Source organism: Scophthalmus maximus, chromosome 19 (genome assembly GCF_022379125.1).
Source record: "Scophthalmus maximus strain ysfricsl-2021 chromosome 19, ASM2237912v1, whole genome shotgun sequence".
Classification (NCBI taxonomy): Eukaryota; Metazoa; Chordata; class Actinopteri; order Pleuronectiformes; family Scophthalmidae; genus Scophthalmus; species Scophthalmus maximus.
In genome coordinates, this window is record NC_061533.1 from 12,261,434 (window position 1) to 12,277,461 (window position 16,028).

A 16,028-nucleotide genomic window follows, 5' to 3' on the forward strand; every position below is an offset into this window, starting at 1 on the left:
CATAACGACGAAAAACGGCGGAGGACGCTTCCTTTTTCCCGCTGCAAGTGAACACACCACCTGTTCAGCCAGGGCGCCACCGACCCGCAGTTGGCACAAATGAAGACATTTCCAACTGCAGGACTTCACAAGGACGGTCGGTCAATCGACGCCCAGTTCAGCAAGAAAAGAGAGAGATAATCCCTCAGAGGGCTTAATGCCCACCGTCAGATCTACTAAGACAAATAGCCTCCTCAGACTAACTAACCCTATTAGACATTTGCAGCAGGGGCCGCCTCAAATCGTGGCATCTGATAAATGTCATTCAGGGTTTTAAAACACACGTTTTTGCTTCCGGTGAAGCAGGATGAGACAAATGTAACTTTCTTACTGTCTTCTAAACTCTTATATTCTTCTAAAAGAATAAAACGCATACGATGTGTTTAGGCCTAAGGGAACTGCATCTCTAAAACAGATCGGATACAATACCACTGCACGTATGCCTGTAAACAGTTAATCTATGGGAGAATTTGAACTAACCTAATCTTAATATATTCTCTAACGCAAAAGTAAATATTACATTAACAAACTATTTAACTCATTCCAACCATGTTCCTACCAAACAATGATTTTTTTTTCATAGTCTGTAACAGTCAAAACAATACAAGTAATGTGGTATTACTTTCACGAGTGATTAAAAATGTAAGCTCATTAAGAAAAGAATGCACATTAAAATGTCCATCGAGATCTTAACATTTGAAAATACATTGATATTGAAGTTTCTCATTTGAAGTGTATCATAATGTTTGACAGGCTGATTTGAATAATTGCGCTTACTGCTGAAAATGTTTGACATCGTTTGTCACTTTATTTTTGAAAGCCGGCTGCCAGGTGACGTCATGTCCCTGCGACTGTTTACGTGCGACGTGCCATCATGGCCCCGTTTCCAGCGTCTGCAGAAACTGCGAGTGATAACCCTTAAAACGTTGACGCTTCGTCCAAAGGTGACCACAACTTCGTGTAGCAGGCGTTTTATTTTCGAAAGCTTATCGCAATGAGGCCGTGGTGTCATAGAGGATAAATCCGATGAAGCCACAACCTATCTGGTATTAGCTGCCCCAAAATCTGCCTGTGGTTGAAGCTGAATCCAGCTTCCTGTTTTTTGTTTGGATGTATAATCATGTAGCGTGTCATCTTTGTGCTCAGTGTAAAGAGCCGACAGAATGAAAGGAGCTGAAACATCTGGACAATCTAAGTACAAGCAACATGTTTCAGCGGTCACTCACTACTTCATCAGTTTTTTTGGGGCTAAATTTTGACTTAGCAAATACTTACCTGTTTGCCTATCAGGTCCTTTGCCTAAATTCATTTCCTAATTAAAAGTTGTCTTTAAAGCTATATGCTCATGAGGCAGTTGGAGGGAATGACCAGGATAAACACAAATAAGACATAATGTCTGTTGCATCCTTCTACACGACTGTGAATTGTGTCTTAGAGGTTTCCATAACCCCAACATTCATTAGAATCTGCCTACTTTGCAATGAATCGTGTTCTCAAACATAAAATTACTTAAAAACTCATTCATTCATTAACAGGAAACCTGCTGTAAGAAGTGACCAACATGTCCTCTAAGGAGGTGACTTCTCTGACTTCCTCTTCTCCCCCTTTGTCGTCGTCATCATCATTGTCGTCGCCCTCTTTGTCCTCATCGTCATCAATATTACTTCCTCCTGCCTCACACTTCATCGGGAAGAAAGAGGACATTGTCAAGGCCGGGCGTGTGAGCAAGCTGGTGAATGGATGCAGAGATGTGCTGGTCTTGTTCCACCAGGGGCAGCTTCATGCTATGGACACACGCTGCTACCGTAAGCTCTGAGTCTGTTGCTGTTGATTGTGTTAAATAAACGCATCAAGTTTAGATTTTTGACATTCCTAATGTTTAAGTGAGTTTTAATGCGTGGAAGTCACTCTCAGCAGTGGTTAATCACACATGTATGATGACACTTGTTTTTCTATTGTCAGATTCAGGTGGTGCATTACAGTATGGAGACATTGAGGTCAGTTTCCTTCTTATTTGATAATTGGAATATCTTTACATGGCTGATGTTGCCTCTCTCTAATCACATTTCTGTGCCACCTTTAGGAGTTTAATGGACAACTGTGCATTGTGTGTCCGTGGCACAAGTACAAGATCACACTAGCAGAGGGGGAAGGGCTTTACCAAGCTGTGGAGGATCCTACAGCCAAACCCCTGAGAACTCATTGGCGCTCCAAGGGCGTCAAACAGAGGATTCACAAGGTCACTGAGGTCAACGGGGAAGTTTATGTAACGCTTAATGACTCCATAGAGGCCATTGAGTCTGACGTCTACCAAACAGAGACATACAGGAGTGTCTCACTAAAGGCCCAGTCAAAACCAAAGCCCAGAAAATAGCCAGATACAGAAGGATTCTGTGATTATACAATCAAACATACTTGGATTTTTCAGGGACAATCTGGGAAGCTTTGTTTTACTGGGAAACATCAAAAGCTTCAAGAGGAGGATGCGCAGTACATCTATTGTTTTAATGTGGCATGTTGTTGCAAGATCAAAAAACAATACCGCAAACAACGAATTCAGTAAATATTTCATTTACAAATGTCTGGCATTCATGACCTTATTCAAAAACATTTAGTTTTGCTACAGAATATTGGGCTTTATTGTGATTAAATACATTTAAAATGTTTATATTTTATGTCACCACAGATCCGTTTTTATAGTTCCTTCCTGCAAATTGTTGTGGTTAAGTTTTCTGGTTATGCTAAACCTGTGATTTAAACACCATCGAGTGGTGCGGTGACTGCTTAACTGGTTTATGGTGATTATCTTGTTCCATCTTATCTAATGTTAGAATTTTCCTGCCTTTCACTGAACAGATAAATCTGATAGTACACAACTGAAGCCAGCAGCACACTGTCTCACAACTCAGAAATACTAATACATTTGAAGAACAGAACAGGAACGCTAACAGAGAGTGCATAGAGGCTTGGCCTAATCTTTTTTTCCATTACATTTAACTGTTTTTTTTTTTTTTTTTAACAATGCATTGAATATTGAGGAAAAATAATCTCCAGATTTATTGATATGGGGGGGGGGGGGATTAAGTTGTAGGTACAGTTAAGTATATTTATACTATATTATTATTATCGGTAGAGGACCGAAACATTACTTACATTACAAGGCCCTGTAAAAAACCAGAGAGATGTTTCAGTCACAGTGTCTGTCGAACAAATAATGTACGTACGTACTATACACAGTACATGATTGCTTCCATTTTATGATAATACCTGTACTACATTGTATTTCAGAGGGAAAGCTTGTACTCTTTACTCCTACAGCTATAGATACTAAATACTCATCTGATCTAAATTTGACAAGAAAAATATGATGTCAGCTTGCATCATTATTATTATTATTGATTAAACTACCCAATGCTTAACAGTTCAAAGTCGTCAGATAAGCTCAAACTCAGTCGACTTCAACAGTAAACGTCGGGCTGCGGGTTAACTGAAGCCACAGACAAATAGCCGCTAGGTGGCAGCAGCGCACCATGTGGCGCTTGAATAAAAAGTAGAAGAAGACAAACTAGCGGAACTACAGTTGAGTATGCTGCTGGTGAGGGAACTGCTTGGCGTGAATACATTGTCGGAATAACCATATTTAAACATGCACATGTTACGATGAAAGACGAATTTTAACAGGAGATAAAGCTCCAGCTTTTTTTTTGTGCTTCTTGTTGTACCTCCGTCTCAAACAAATGGCCTCAGGTAACTTGTGTGTGTTTTGATCTTTGCTGTAACACTCACACGTCAGAAAGGAGCTGCCTCGCTTCTTCGCCCAGCAGAGAGCCGCGTTGTGTCGCTAACATGTTCGCACCTTGTCCGCAGAGGATGAAGTCAGCCTGCTGGTCATCGTCGTGGACGTAAACCCGATTTGGTGGGGGCAGCACGCTCAACGTGAGCCAGAGGTAGTAGCCTACTGCTGACTAAGGTGCTATTGTAAATCATAAACATCATGCCTGTGGGGGTTGTTTCTCTTTTGAAATGCTTCCCCCCGTCTCCGTCCAGTTCACCCTGTCCAAGTGTTTGGATGCAGTCATGGTGATGGGGAACTCGCACTTGGCCATGAGCAGGACCAACAAGCTGGCCGTCATTGCAAGCCACTGTCAAGACAGGTAGGTTTCGAGGGCTCCAGTGGATGTAAAGTAGTCCGCCCTTCGTACAATATGAAGGAACTTGTCCTGTACTGGAGTGTTTCCATGTTCCGCAGGTCCACCGTAGGCTGATTTCTCCTGATAAATTTCTCTGACACTAACTTCAGTGCAGTGTCACATTGTCTGTGGAGAGTGTCATCCATCCAGGAGACCAGGTCATAGTTCTCCACAAGGGTGTTGAATCAGGAGCAACTGGACTTGGCTGTAGTAACTTGAAACCATTAATCAAGTCATTACCCCCCAGGTTTGTCTTGTACGGCTCCCCATGCTCCCCAACCTTCATCAGCTACGACAGTAAAATGCTGCGTACACATTGATGAATCAGTTTGAACAAGTACAAATGTGATGATTGTATCCCATATAGTCACTCTTCTGGACCTCAACTTGGATTTAATGGTACTTAATCTTTGGAATACTACGTCCACTGCCAGTTTCCATGATTGAAGTGTCAGCTGGCTTCCTGGACGTAGTTTTTCACTCCTGTCACTGCCTACATGCTCAACTCTCCCACTTGCTTTATTCCAGTCACTTCCTGTATCCCAGTAAGAGCTGGAAAGGCGCAGACAGCGGTGCAGATGATGCATCCTCCAGCGGGGACGGAAAGTATGAACTGCTATCAGTCGCCAACAACCTCATTGCTGAAGAGATGAGGAATGTTATGTCAAAAAGTAAGTGCAAGGTTTTATTGGTTGGGTATTATTTACATAATATTGCCTTGACATATGACTTCTTTGTGACCCCACCTTTTTTTTAATAAAATGTTAATATATTGTACTATTAGCTTTATTACTATATATTTAATGACAGTGAACTGCTTCCTGATCTGTGAAAATTAATGAGGCTCTTATTTGATTGTAGCTGAAGTGCGTGGAAATTCAACAGATACTCTGTTGGCTGGATCCCTTGCCAAAGCTCTCTGCTGTATCCTCTCAGTGAATCCTCTTCATCTTCATCTGTAGTGCAAAGAGTGTCTTGAGATAGATAAAAGAAATAATGTTGGTCACGGCATTATACGATAGGATTAATGTAAGTGTTAGGAGAGATATTATAGTGATAGTTTGTATTATTTTCTGTCTTTTACAGTAAAGCTTATGTACTGTTCTTGTTGTGCACTAGTTGTGCTCAATCTGTCTGTGACAGGAGGGAGGATGTGTTTTAAACGGCTGACTTTTCCTTGTTTAGAGATTGCTTTGCTCCTCATGTTAAAAGGAGTATGTTGAGTGTTGCAGAGCCGTTGTCACAATTTTCCTTAAACCTTTTTAATATTCAGACATTCACAGGGTCTCAAAAGAGCTGGAAGGTAATCTACTTTAAAAATATTTTCAACTTAAGAGTGGTCTTTATTGGATGCTGTTTTCCCATTAGCCCTCTTTCATGATTCTTCTTCTTTTTGTTTAGTTGGGCAGGAAATCAAATCAAGAATACTGGTAAGACCCAAACAGTTCTATTTCATAAGTGCTTTGTTTTATTCACCTGACTTTGAACACAGCTTCTCCATTTGTTTTACTGGACAGGTGATAAAAGCAGCAGAGGACTGTGCCCTCCAGTATATGAACTTCATGAATGTGATTTTTGCCGCACAAAAGCAGGTAAAATGTGGATCTTGCTTCTGCTTTACCTCTGTGTTATTACATAGGCATATGTATGAAGTATGTCGTTGATTTCTTCTAATGATTTTGTATTCTCAAACAGAACATCTTGATAGATGCCTGTGTGTTGGACTCGGACTCAGGTCTCCTTCAGCAGGTACATATTTTTCATATTTCACAACAGAAGTTCTGTCGGGACATTGGCAGCGCTGCAATCAAACAGCACTACACCCTGTTTCACGTGTACAGTCCCGTAGCTGAACCATAGAATACTAAGCATTTTAGGTGTTGATATTAAATACCTTGTTAAGAACTATTCAAGCAAAACACCTTCATGTTAAGTAGTTCTCGCATCACTTTGTCTTCTCTATGTTCTTTGAATTATTATTTTTCAGCCTATTAAAAGCTTAAGATATTAAGCAAACTGTATTGTGATGCCCTTACCTGTACAAAATGAGGTTGTTCTTTTTTTTAACCTTCAGCCGTTTATTTTTCAGGCTTGCGATATAACAGGAGGATTGTACCTCAAGATACCACAGAAAATTGCCCTGGCGCAGTACCTTCTAGTGAGTGCACAGTACCTTTTGACACAATTCCCAGAATATGGTTTGTCTTGTTTAAATCACTGTGTTGATGACGTTGTTTTCTGAGTAGTGGGTGTTCCTCCCTGACTCAGAGCAGCGTTCACAGCTGGTGCTGCCGCCGCCTGCACACGTGGACTACAGAGCTGCATGTTTCTGTCATCGCAACCTCATCGAGATTGGTTACGTGTGCTCAGTTTGTCTGTCAAGTAAGTATTGATTCACAGTTAAATTAAACAAATGCAAGACCACAATCTTTATAACGCTTCCAAAAGCTGCGGTTACAATGTTTTTTGTGGTGACACTTACTCTTGTCTTCTCTTTAAGTATTCTGCAACTTTAGCCCCATCTGTACAACGTGCGAGTAAGTCTTCTTTTTATATATATATATATATATATATATACACACACAGCATCTTGAAGCATAAGTCTTCAATACAAAAAAATATTTCCTTAAATTTCTATGAATCTGAAAGTAAATAATGTGAATTTGTCCTCACATTGTCTGCATTAATATGATTTAAAATAATTTTCTTTTTAGGACTGTCTTCAAAATACAACTACCACACATGGTCAAGCCCAAAAAGAAGAAACTCAAGCAGCTGGCATGATTCCTGCTCAGCATAGTAACCCGCAGCCTCGGGTATGGGAGATGAACGTACTAACCACAAGGCCAAAACCCCCGAGTCATAGCGTCTGTCGCTAGCACGTCTCTTAAGGTGTTGGGAAGTTTTTTTTACACAGTGTTGTGAGGTGTGGTCCGCGCCATTTTTTTTGTTTTCAATTTACTGAGCTGAAATAGAAGATATTTTTTTACGGTGCACACACAAAACTGACACCTAGTGAACTGTGAGGATATATAGCCGAATTGTATAAAAGGTGTATTGGATTAAAATGGCTTACAGCCCCATTAAGATAGTGATGTTTATTCAGCAAACTGACTCCCAAACAGAGGCACTGTAACACTTTTTGTTAGACTTCTTTATTTGGCTATTTCCCACTCTGAAAGCTGTCCTTGTATGAAGGAAATAATGTCAAGTTGTGGTTAAGATGAAAAATTAAACAGATGGAAATTTGTTTGGTATGTACATATTCAGTTTGAAACCATCCAGGGGTAACTTAAGTGGCGGACAGGATTTCACAATTAACATTATGCACTTTCATGGTGATCACCGATGGATAGGAACAATGTTGCATCTGGAGAAAAGAAAAAGGACAGGCTAGTGACAGATGTTAACCACTTTGTTTGCTAATACCTACAGCTATTTATATCATGACACGTGCATGTTAAGGGGGACGTGCGAGAGTGTTTTACCAGTATGGAGAGGTAAAACATGCAATAAGAGAAACATGCTAAGTGCTTTCATTGCTTCTAAACATCAGCTGTTCTATGAGACTCATCTGTACCAATTCAAACATGTCTATGATAGTCTCCGCAGCACTCACCCCAATAGACCTCTGCCAGACCATCGCTGTGGAGTCAGGCTCATCTGAACTTTGTGGCCATCCCGAATGACTGCGACACGTAATGGTTTCTGTAGAGCGACATGACATTGCCGTTTACACATTAACCAAAGAGGTTATATTACAGACCTAAAAAAAGTCATACTGAAATTTCATGGATTACATAATTCATTCGAGGACAAAATCTGGTTCATAAATGTGCATCACAAAAATGAAAATAAATAACAAATTCAAATGATGGCAATGAAATCAGATACTGCCCAAGCAGTGGGTGACTTCTGCAGCTTACCCCTTCACTGTGTTGTACCACAGCAGCGATGTTCTGGAGGTTCTGAAAGTTCTCTGCGTTCACTGAACCAAACTCAATGACTTCGTCGCCAACTCTGAGCCCCTTGGGACAGGAACAAACAACTTCTTCAGCCACAAAAATAAAGATTGCTACTTTTTAGGTCTCAACTGATTCTCATGGTTTACCGGAGACAAGTACACTTCACAATACTCACAGCTCCACAGGCAGGTGAGCCTTGTGTCACAGCATCCACCTGTGCGAATGGTGGCGGCAGGGTGACCTCCTGCTCCATTGCCTCCACGTGGGCCTCTGCCTCATCCTGTTCCCGCTTGGCTTTCTCACGAGCATGCAGCTTATGCAGGGCTTCTTCTATCTCTGCCATTAAGGCCTTGTGATCATTCTGTAGGCCTGAAAGACAGGTTCAAGGCATTACCTCGGACATAGCAGTCGAAAAAGGAATCCTGACAAAGTTTATTCATAAAAAGAAGATATCCACCAATAGAGATCTGTAACAATTAGGTGATTCATGGATTCACATAATATTCATTTTGCATTATTCTAATTATCAATTAATGGATTCATATATTATTTAGACAACATTACGAGGCCTCCCCCTTATCAAACTTCTACTGTGTGTGGATTTGCTACTCTTCTCAGTTTTGTATATTACAACTGTGTATATCTGTTTGGGTTTTTTTTATGAATGATTACTCAAAACACAAGAAAATGTGATGGGTATTTTATAGACTAAACAAATAATCAATGAAATAATATAAATATCCGATTAATAAAAAATGAACCTGATCCTTAATTACAATTTTCTGTGGTATCTTGAGGTAATTATTACAACCATATATTAATAGAGACATGTTGCACATTTAACAACGTAAATAAATGAACCTAAACTTGTATCACTTCACTGTTTCAACTTGTTTGTGCTTGTTGCGATGCTTCGTGTGAAACCCAGTTGTCCCCTGCTGCCACAGAAAACACTGGAAACAACAAACAGGCCGCAGCTCACATGAAATATTGTGTCTCGCTGTCCGGATCTGGTACACGTTGACATCTCCTCGGGGGAAGCCCTCCGCGTCGACCAGCGGACCTTCAACCCCGACACCTTGCTGTAAACAGAGTGAAGAGAGCAGAAACATGTTGAGCTAACTGCACTGACAGCCTCGCCTAGCCTCGGGTTAGCTTTGTGGCACGCTGTGTCTGATTATCTGACAGGCGACTTACGTCTTCTAAGACGTCGTAATAGGCTTGTATCTGCTCCTCTATGTCATCTTTCTTCTTAACGAGGTTCTTGACATCATCCATTGTTATTTCCGAGTTTGCAGAGCTGTCTTCTGTCACCTGAGGTATCTTCATGGCTGCTGCGACAACTTCCGGTGTCGCAACTTCTTCTTCTTCTTCTTCTTCTTCTAATGGCGACTTGTAACCAGGCGTAGCATTATCGCCACCTACTGTATCCTTTTTGCATTTTCCTTACATTCTTGTTATTTGTCCAGTATGTTGTAGATATGTGAATATACGTTTTAACTCCATCTTTCCATAGTTTTTTGCAAATATTTCTCTAATGTCCATGTGCTGAATTCCTTTAACAACAGTCTTTCAGTTGAGTATTTCAGGCGTACGACAATAACATGTCCTACAGTCTCCGGTGCCGCAACTACCACGACGAGCGACAGTTTAAACACTTTACTGCCCCCGACTGGTTGATTTAAAAAGAAAGTACATTCAATCTTGCAATCATTTCTGCTTTTAGTTCCAAAAATCATTTTTGTCAAACATTACAAGTCTGCATAAAATAAGTAGTAAGTAATTTACTTCAATTTGATTTTAGCTAGTGGTACTTAGAGATGTATTCAAAGAAATGATTCAATACTGTTAATTTGAATAATAATCTGTCGGATATATATTTCTAATTGTATAAAAAGTAAAATTTTTAATCTACATGTACACCTATTCCTGCTCAGAAAAACCCACATTCTATAAATCTGCCATTATTTTTCATCTCAAAGTGGGGTTACTGGTATGTGCAAAGTGAGAGTCGTGTATTGGACCAGGCTTGGCTTCATAACTTGTCTTGATGTTACAGACAATGCTTGCTGGTAAAAACAATGAACCCAGAATATCAGTGAGCACAGAATCATTTGAAAATTGTTTTTCAGTGTCACACTGTACAAACATCCAGACCAAAACAAAACACATTTGAGTGAAGGGACTCAAAGCACTGTCAAATGTTGAAATACTCACACTTTAATTTTAATGTACATATGATTATTCAAGAACAACACACACACACACACACACACACACACACACACACACACACACACACACACACACACACACACACACACACACACACACACACACACACACACACACACACACACACACACACACACACACACACACACACACACACACACACACACACACACACACACACACACACACACACACACACACACACACACCTCAGTGTATTAAGTGTGTTCGGTCGCTAAGTGAACAGGTGAAATGTTGGCAATCATACATGTCATTGAATCACCAACAAATGAGTCTTTCAAAACCTTTTTATTATATAACTTTATTCTAATTTTGGATTTAATTGTCAATCATAACATAAACCCCTTCATTTTTTTTTCCAAACACCTTTTAACAGCTAGAAACAACACTTTTTTCATCTTCAAACCATGAATGCATCCTATTCAAAACATGGTTTGTTCAAAAACACCCTCTGACTAGTGGTCCACAACTTCCAGCTAACATTTATCTTTTTCTGTCACATTTTTAAAATTTCACAACAGTTTACATATAGGCACATTGGTGTACAACATTAGAAACCAGTGAATATTAAACAAGTGTTAGGTGATATCCCCAAGTACTGTGTACCCTGAGTGGTTACTTCAAAATGGAATGTATTTTAATGGCCTTCATCCTTCCAGTGTACAAATACAAATCACTAAAAAACTGTGCCCCATGATACCTAATGCAAAAAAGTTTCCTTCACAAAGTTTTCCTTCATGATCAGCTAGTCTACAAATCCTATCTTTCTACAGTCGAAACCTGTGCAAATTGGCATTTGAATATAAATGTTTTTTTAACTACACAAATTAGTGCTGATGATTAAGCGCGATATTAGGTGTTTTTGTAACCATTGCTAACAGTCGATATCTTGAGGACCTGCATTTTGATCTGTAAGCTCCTGCAGCAGCTGCTCTTTGTCGTCCCCTTGAGGCGATACATCATGAGATGAGGGTGAAAAAACATGCGAGAGCTCAGCCTGAGCTGTCATCTCCTTCTGTACCAGAGAGAATTGTGCTGTTGCCTCATCCAGTTGTGAATGAACTGCTTGCACCCACTTTTGTAGCTGCACGTTGAGAGTATCCATCCCCTGGTGCAGCTTCTCCTGTCTGCCTGTCAGCTCCTCTAACAGGTGCTGTGTGTCACCGGCAGTCTGCTGCCTCTTGTTTCTTCCAGAGGGAGCGCGCTGATTCAGCATGTAGCCCTCAAACTCTTCTGGACTGAGGTTTAGTGCTGGTCCATCCAACTTTTCAATGAAGGCCACAGCACAAGACTAAAACAAAGGACCTGAGTGATCAGCCAACCTACACAGCATCCTGTGGTGTATGATGGATGAGCAAGCTTTGCAATCAACTTACCAAATTTGTGAAATAGTAGCCGCTCTCTCCAGCCATCAGACTATGCGGGAGGCCAAACCGGATCACGTATTGCATGTTGGAGTGAAGCCGGGGGGGATTGGCCTTCAGCACCACATAAATCAGCCCTGAGAGGAAGTCATCAGCATTTGCGGGTTCACTGTTCGAGTTGGAGAGTGCCTCGAAGACGTGCTGACTGCATTTGGACACACAGGCAAGTTTGTCCTGTGGCGCTCGTTTGGCATCCATTTCAATTATGGCTGTTGGTAAAAAAGTGGGGCAGGACAAAATGTGAAAGAGCAGCAATTTCGACTGTTTAATGATGTTTACAGCGTGTGTGAAACTAACCTCAATCTCTATTAGCTCAACAAAGAGACAGGAGCAGGAGAAAACCACAAGCCAGGCTCTGTCTCAAACTAACAAATCTGCCTTCTAGCACCTCGAAGCTCACGATTTACTAACATTGCATCATTTTACATTGTTTTACGTAGCATCACATTTAACAAACACACATAAAAGTGGTATCAATCTTCTCATCCGACTTACCACTAGAGAACGAATAAACAATTTTCCTAAAATCTAGAATGATTCCCTCGACAGTTGACATTGTGAATCACCTGTTATAGCAGGCAGAAAGGGGTCGCTTGTGACCGCAGTCTTTTTATCTGGAAAAGGAACGCTGAGCATCTGCGGCGTAACCCAGTTCAAGGAGCTGCAGGGTAAAGACATTCAGAGTTAAACAGTCATCATTGGTTAGAGGTTTGATCAAATACAGCAGAGCTGACTTGTATTTAAGAGTTACCGTATCCTTCTCTGGAGAGCCAGGTCCTTTAGTTCATCATCGCAGCTGTCGTGGCAGAAAACCCATTTGTGCAACCGTGTCATTATTAACTTCTCTACATGCTCCATTATCTGAGTGACCTGAGCCTCGGAAAAGCCTGAAAGCAAAAATAACAACTCTAAAGTCTCAAGTTTAAAATGAACAGCCCCCCAAAAAGGTGTTGAAATGATTTGTACTGACTGCTAAAATATTCAGCAAAAGACTGGTAGAAATCCTGCACAAGGTCAGACTGTTTTTGTACCGGCAGATCCTGTGAAAATGACAAGAAGCTACGATCAGAACAGCTCTGACATTTATTAAGTAATAAGAAAGGTGTCATGTTAAAATTTAAAAGTAGATAATTACATGGTAAGCCTCGACTGTGTTGAGAAAAGCTGTGCATCGGGACTGCAAGCGCTGGGAGGAAGGGCTCCGTAGTATTTTTAGGAAACCGGTGAAGTCGCCGGGCTCAAGGCTCTGATAGGCTTTGAGCGCATTTCTTTTGCTTTCAGGAGACTCTAGAGGGAAGAAAGTGGATGTGATTCCAGATAAATAATGAAGGAACATGTTTTAAAACTGAAACATGGAACTCATAATGTCTCAGAATGTAGAGAGAGGGAAACATAACGTAGCAAATACCCAGGTTCAATCTCTTGCAGCAGTACTTACAGGTTGGTTTTACTTTGGGAACTTAAACAGAAATGAAGACACTATACTACCCACATATATGCACATACAAGCCTCTCTGCACATTAGATGATGAGGAAAGATAACAGCCTTATGCCAAAATTTGATGTCATTTAATAAGTACAACTAGAAATGCTGATCTGCTGACGTTTACTTAAATTTGCAGTAAAGGAAGTGTACCTTGGGGTTTTGGGGGTGATGGGCTTCCCCAGAAGAGTCTCTTCATCGTGTTAATCCGATGACCTTTCTCAATGTTCTTCTTCTCCTCAAATTTGGAGAAGGTGAGAGGACTCCCATCACTTCTCGGTCTACAAGGAATGACGACTTTAAACTTTAAAACTCACTTCAAACCAAAAGTTTCCTCAAGCTGAGAGTTAGAAGACAGTTATATTAACAAAGCATAGATGCTGATGAATCTGTAAATTGTGACTTAATATATAAATGAGCAATTATTGAATTGTTAAACAGTTACCATTACAAAAACAGTCGGTGTTAAAATATCAATTTAAAAAATCGAATTGTTATACATTTATTCAAATTTTATTTTGTCATTAATATGCCTCCGGTTGCTTTCGTCTGTTGCTCTTCAGATGCTGTGAAAACAAGAATCCCTCTGCTCTACGACACTGTTGTTTTACCTGGTGTCTTGTCTCTGGGCTCCAGCTGGACGTGCCCTCTCTCTCCAGCACTTGGAGCAGAGGCCCTGCCACGCAGGGTTTCCATAATACCCACAAGCGTTCTTGCAGAGCAGCTCCTCCTTAGAAACTCTGATTCCTCTGTGCTTATCAGTCCACATTGTAGCGCACGCTCTTATACTACTCCCAACTGTTGGACAACAAAAATCATTTTAATATACCGTGTAGATCTAATATGATTCCTTTAAAAAGTTAGCACATGTAAACAAGACTTATGTTGCCCTGTGTTTTTGACTGCAGGGCCTTAAATCTCACAAACTCAGAGTTCAGTCCAGCCTGGTTGTGCTACACCTGGCATTGAGTGTTCCTTCGTTTTTTATATTTTGAATGCTGCAATACAACATTCAAATCCAGGAGCACTCAATTGTTTTTTTTTATTGTTGGTTTGTTTTTTGCCTTCTCTGTTTGTTTCTCATTACTTATTGATATGTATTTTTCTTTGATTGTGCTACCTTCTTCCCTTTTCCTCTTTTAAGTTATTTCATATTTGGACACAGGAATAGGGCCCCACTGGTTATCAAATAAATTTGATGATTATTTAATTTGTACGTTTATCTGTCACTACAGACAGATGGGATGCTTCTCGTCTCCTGTTCTGAACCTCACAGTCAGTTGGCAGTTAACTAGGTACAACTAGCTGAAGCTAATGCAGGCTAATACAGAGCTCCAGCAATCAATCCACCTTGGAGATATTTATAATGATCAGTTTGTGCTGTATGCTTCACCTGTGTGGTGATCGGAGTCTTGCGGCGGTGTTGGATTATATAGCAACATAGATAGTCAGGGATTCCTGTTATTTTGTCCACACTTTGTCTGATGTTTTTAGACTGCGTTGATTTTAGCTCATGAACAAATAACTATACAAATGCCTCATTGTATGAAAACATGTGCCACGTGAAAACCATTTATTTTAAATAGGTCACAAGAAGGAATTTTGTAAATGTGGCCACTTCAAACAAGTGACAGGAAGTTGTTGTTTCGGTTGAACTGGTTTAGTTTGTGATGTTGTCAGATTCAGATTGTATGAAAGCTACAGCCAGTTCCGTGGAGGAGAGCAGAGGAAACAACCACAGAGGATCAGTGATCTGTATGTTACCACCTCCTCTTAATAGTATACTGTTTTATCCACAGTTTGCACTCAGAATACTGATCTAACTAACAGACATGCTCGTTATTATGGCGGGACGAGCCCAGGTTCCGACCCGAACCCTTCACTGACTCTTTCATGTAGCTTGTGACAAGCGTTAGAAACTTTAGTAAACCGATCCACAGTCACTACCCGCTGAGCCTCGTATTGAATGAACCTTCCCGAAGCACGCTGCAGCGCCCTGGGCTCAGTGTCGCCGACAGCTCGTCAGAGCCCAGCTGACTGTCAGCTGAGCGGAGGCGAGAGCCACCAGCTCACGTCCGCTAACGTCCAGTGGCTAAAGATGACGACCTGTTGCAGTGAGGAGGACACGTCCCCGGTCGTCAAAATGTCTCCTCACCTGTCAGCTGCTCAAATCATCACTAGCCGCCCCCTCCTTCCTCCCTTCTTCTGCTTCCTCCCTTCTTCTGCTTCCTCTCTTCTTCTGCTTCTCTCCTCTGGCGTCGTCACCGTCACCAACTCCTCACAAGCTTCACTTTGGGAGAGATTCAACTCCAAACGTCGGTCAACGAGACGCGGGTTGAAGCAGTTCTGATGCAGGAGTGGGGAAATGACCCGCGACACGAACTGAATAGAAAGTAAAGTATCGTTACAAACAAACAAACAGGGGGGGAAATGACCGACGGCTTCCAGACACCGGCGCGACCGGAAAAGTCTCAAACTTTGTAAAGTTTGAAAGCGACGTGATGTTTCGACACGGTGACGACTTTTCAAAACAAGAGTATTTCACGACAATATATACTGACTCACCGCTTAAAACAAGGTTGAAAATCACTGGCCCAGAGCAAGATAAACAGACGAAGAGTCATCACGTCCTCTACGACCTCTCAAATACAGCTATTACAGCGAATCTGCA

The 16,028-nt window shown here is 41.0% G+C and overlaps 4 protein-coding genes across 8 annotated transcripts; 2 read left to right on the forward strand and 2 right to left on the reverse strand.

Annotated features, from left to right (window-relative positions):
- Positions 1 to 8: 8 nt before the first annotated feature.
- Positions 9 to 2,912, forward strand: LOC118313673 (Rieske domain-containing protein). Of its 3 annotated transcripts, none has more exons than XM_035639328.2 (4): positions 9 to 136; positions 1,575 to 1,844; positions 2,002 to 2,036; positions 2,123 to 2,912. In XM_035639328.2, exons 2-4 carry the CDS (start codon positions 1,601 to 1,603, stop codon positions 2,411 to 2,413), a joined length of 570 nt encoding a protein of 189 aa, XP_035495221.1. In that variant the 5' UTR covers positions 9 to 136; positions 1,575 to 1,600; the 3' UTR covers positions 2,414 to 2,912. The 3 variants fall into 3 exon arrangements, with proteins under 3 accessions (XP_035495221.1, XP_035495219.1, XP_035495220.1); XM_035639326.2 differs by lacking the exon at positions 9 to 136 and adding an exon at positions 688 to 983 and having other exon boundaries at positions 1,733 to 1,844; XM_035639327.2 differs by lacking the exon at positions 9 to 136 and adding an exon at positions 847 to 983.
- A 684-nt stretch (positions 2,913 to 3,596) lies between these two features.
- On the forward strand, positions 3,597 to 7,479 carry gtf2h3 (general transcription factor IIH, polypeptide 3). Of its 3 annotated transcripts, none has more exons than XM_035639323.2 (13): positions 3,597 to 3,786; positions 3,907 to 3,986; positions 4,087 to 4,193; positions 4,758 to 4,900; positions 5,091 to 5,153; positions 5,503 to 5,532; positions 5,631 to 5,659; positions 5,747 to 5,821; positions 5,925 to 5,978; positions 6,319 to 6,387; positions 6,498 to 6,611; positions 6,730 to 6,766; positions 6,944 to 7,479. In XM_035639323.2, exons 1-13 carry the CDS (start codon positions 3,777 to 3,779, stop codon positions 7,027 to 7,029), a joined length of 897 nt encoding a protein of 298 aa, XP_035495216.1. In that variant the 5' UTR covers positions 3,597 to 3,776; the 3' UTR covers positions 7,030 to 7,479. The 3 variants fall into 3 exon arrangements, with proteins under 3 accessions (XP_035495216.1, XP_035495215.1, XP_035495217.1); XM_035639322.2 differs by having other exon boundaries at positions 3,599 to 3,786; positions 6,476 to 6,611; XM_035639324.1 differs by lacking the exons at positions 3,597 to 3,786; positions 3,907 to 3,986 and adding an exon at positions 4,289 to 4,476 and having other exon boundaries at positions 4,081 to 4,193; positions 6,476 to 6,611.
- On the reverse strand, positions 7,366 to 9,563 carry psmd9 (proteasome 26S subunit, non-ATPase 9). Its single transcript, XM_035639325.2, has 6 exons — positions 9,392 to 9,563; positions 9,177 to 9,276; positions 8,370 to 8,563; positions 8,156 to 8,257; positions 7,849 to 7,937; positions 7,366 to 7,599 (listed from the first exon to the last, which is right to left on the reverse strand). The coding sequence occupies exons 1-6, from the start codon at positions 9,521 to 9,523 to the stop codon at positions 7,572 to 7,574; spliced, it is 645 nt and encodes a 214-aa protein (XP_035495218.1). The 5' UTR covers positions 9,524 to 9,563; the 3' UTR covers positions 7,366 to 7,571.
- Positions 9,564 to 10,723: 1,160 nt separating this feature from the next.
- Positions 10,724 to 15,828, reverse strand: LOC118313669 (rab5 GDP/GTP exchange factor). The gene is made up of 9 exons (XM_035639321.2): positions 15,513 to 15,828; positions 13,969 to 14,155; positions 13,511 to 13,638; positions 13,010 to 13,161; positions 12,845 to 12,914; positions 12,626 to 12,761; positions 12,441 to 12,535; positions 11,827 to 12,083; positions 10,724 to 11,741 (listed from the first exon to the last, which is right to left on the reverse strand). Exons 2-9 carry the CDS (start codon positions 14,124 to 14,126, stop codon positions 11,325 to 11,327), a joined length of 1,413 nt encoding a protein of 470 aa, XP_035495214.2. The 5' UTR covers positions 14,127 to 14,155; positions 15,513 to 15,828; the 3' UTR covers positions 10,724 to 11,324.
- Positions 15,829 to 16,028: the final 200 nt, after the last annotated feature.

Bases quoted from the DNA above. Each gene is read 5' to 3' on its own strand.
- gtf2h3 (XM_035639322.2), top strand. The intron at 4,194-4,757 runs GTAGGTTTCGAG...GCTTTATTCCAG, and splicing joins GCAAGCCACTGTCAAGACAG to TCACTTCCTGTATCCCAGTA. The intron at 5,154-5,502 runs GTATCCTCTCAG...TTTAATATTCAG, and splicing joins CCTTGCCAAAGCTCTCTGCT to ACATTCACAGGGTCTCAAAA.
- psmd9 (XM_035639325.2), bottom strand. From the start codon at position 9,523: ATGAAGATACCTCAGGTGACAGAAGACAGCTCTGCAAACTCGGAAATA. The intron at 9,277-9,391 runs GTAAGTCGCCTG...CTCTGTTTACAG, and splicing joins ATTACGACGTCTTAGAAGAC to CAAGGTGTCGGGGTTGAAGG. The intron at 8,258-8,369 runs GTGAGTATTGTG...TCCTGTCCCAAG, and splicing joins GCTCACCTGCCTGTGGAGCT to GGGCTCAGAGTTGGCGACGA.
- LOC118313673 (XM_035639326.2), top strand. From the start codon at position 825: ATGTTTGACATCGTTTGTCACTTTATTTTTGAAAGCCGGCTGCCAGGT. The intron at 1,845-2,001 runs GTAAGCTCTGAG...TTCTATTGTCAG, and splicing joins TATGGACACACGCTGCTACC to ATTCAGGTGGTGCATTACAG. The intron at 2,037-2,122 runs GTCAGTTTCCTT...TGCCACCTTTAG, and splicing joins TACAGTATGGAGACATTGAG to GAGTTTAATGGACAACTGTG.
- LOC118313669 (XM_035639321.2), bottom strand. From the start codon at position 14,126: ATGTGGACTGATAAGCACAGAGGAATCAGAGTTTCTAAGGAGGAGCTG. The intron at 12,536-12,625 runs GTAACTCTTAAA...TTTACCCTGCAG, and splicing joins GCTCTCCAGAGAAGGATACG to CTCCTTGAACTGGGTTACGC. The intron at 11,742-11,826 runs GTAAGTTGATTG...CCTTTGTTTTAG, and splicing joins GCTACTATTTCACAAATTTG to TCTTGTGCTGTGGCCTTCAT.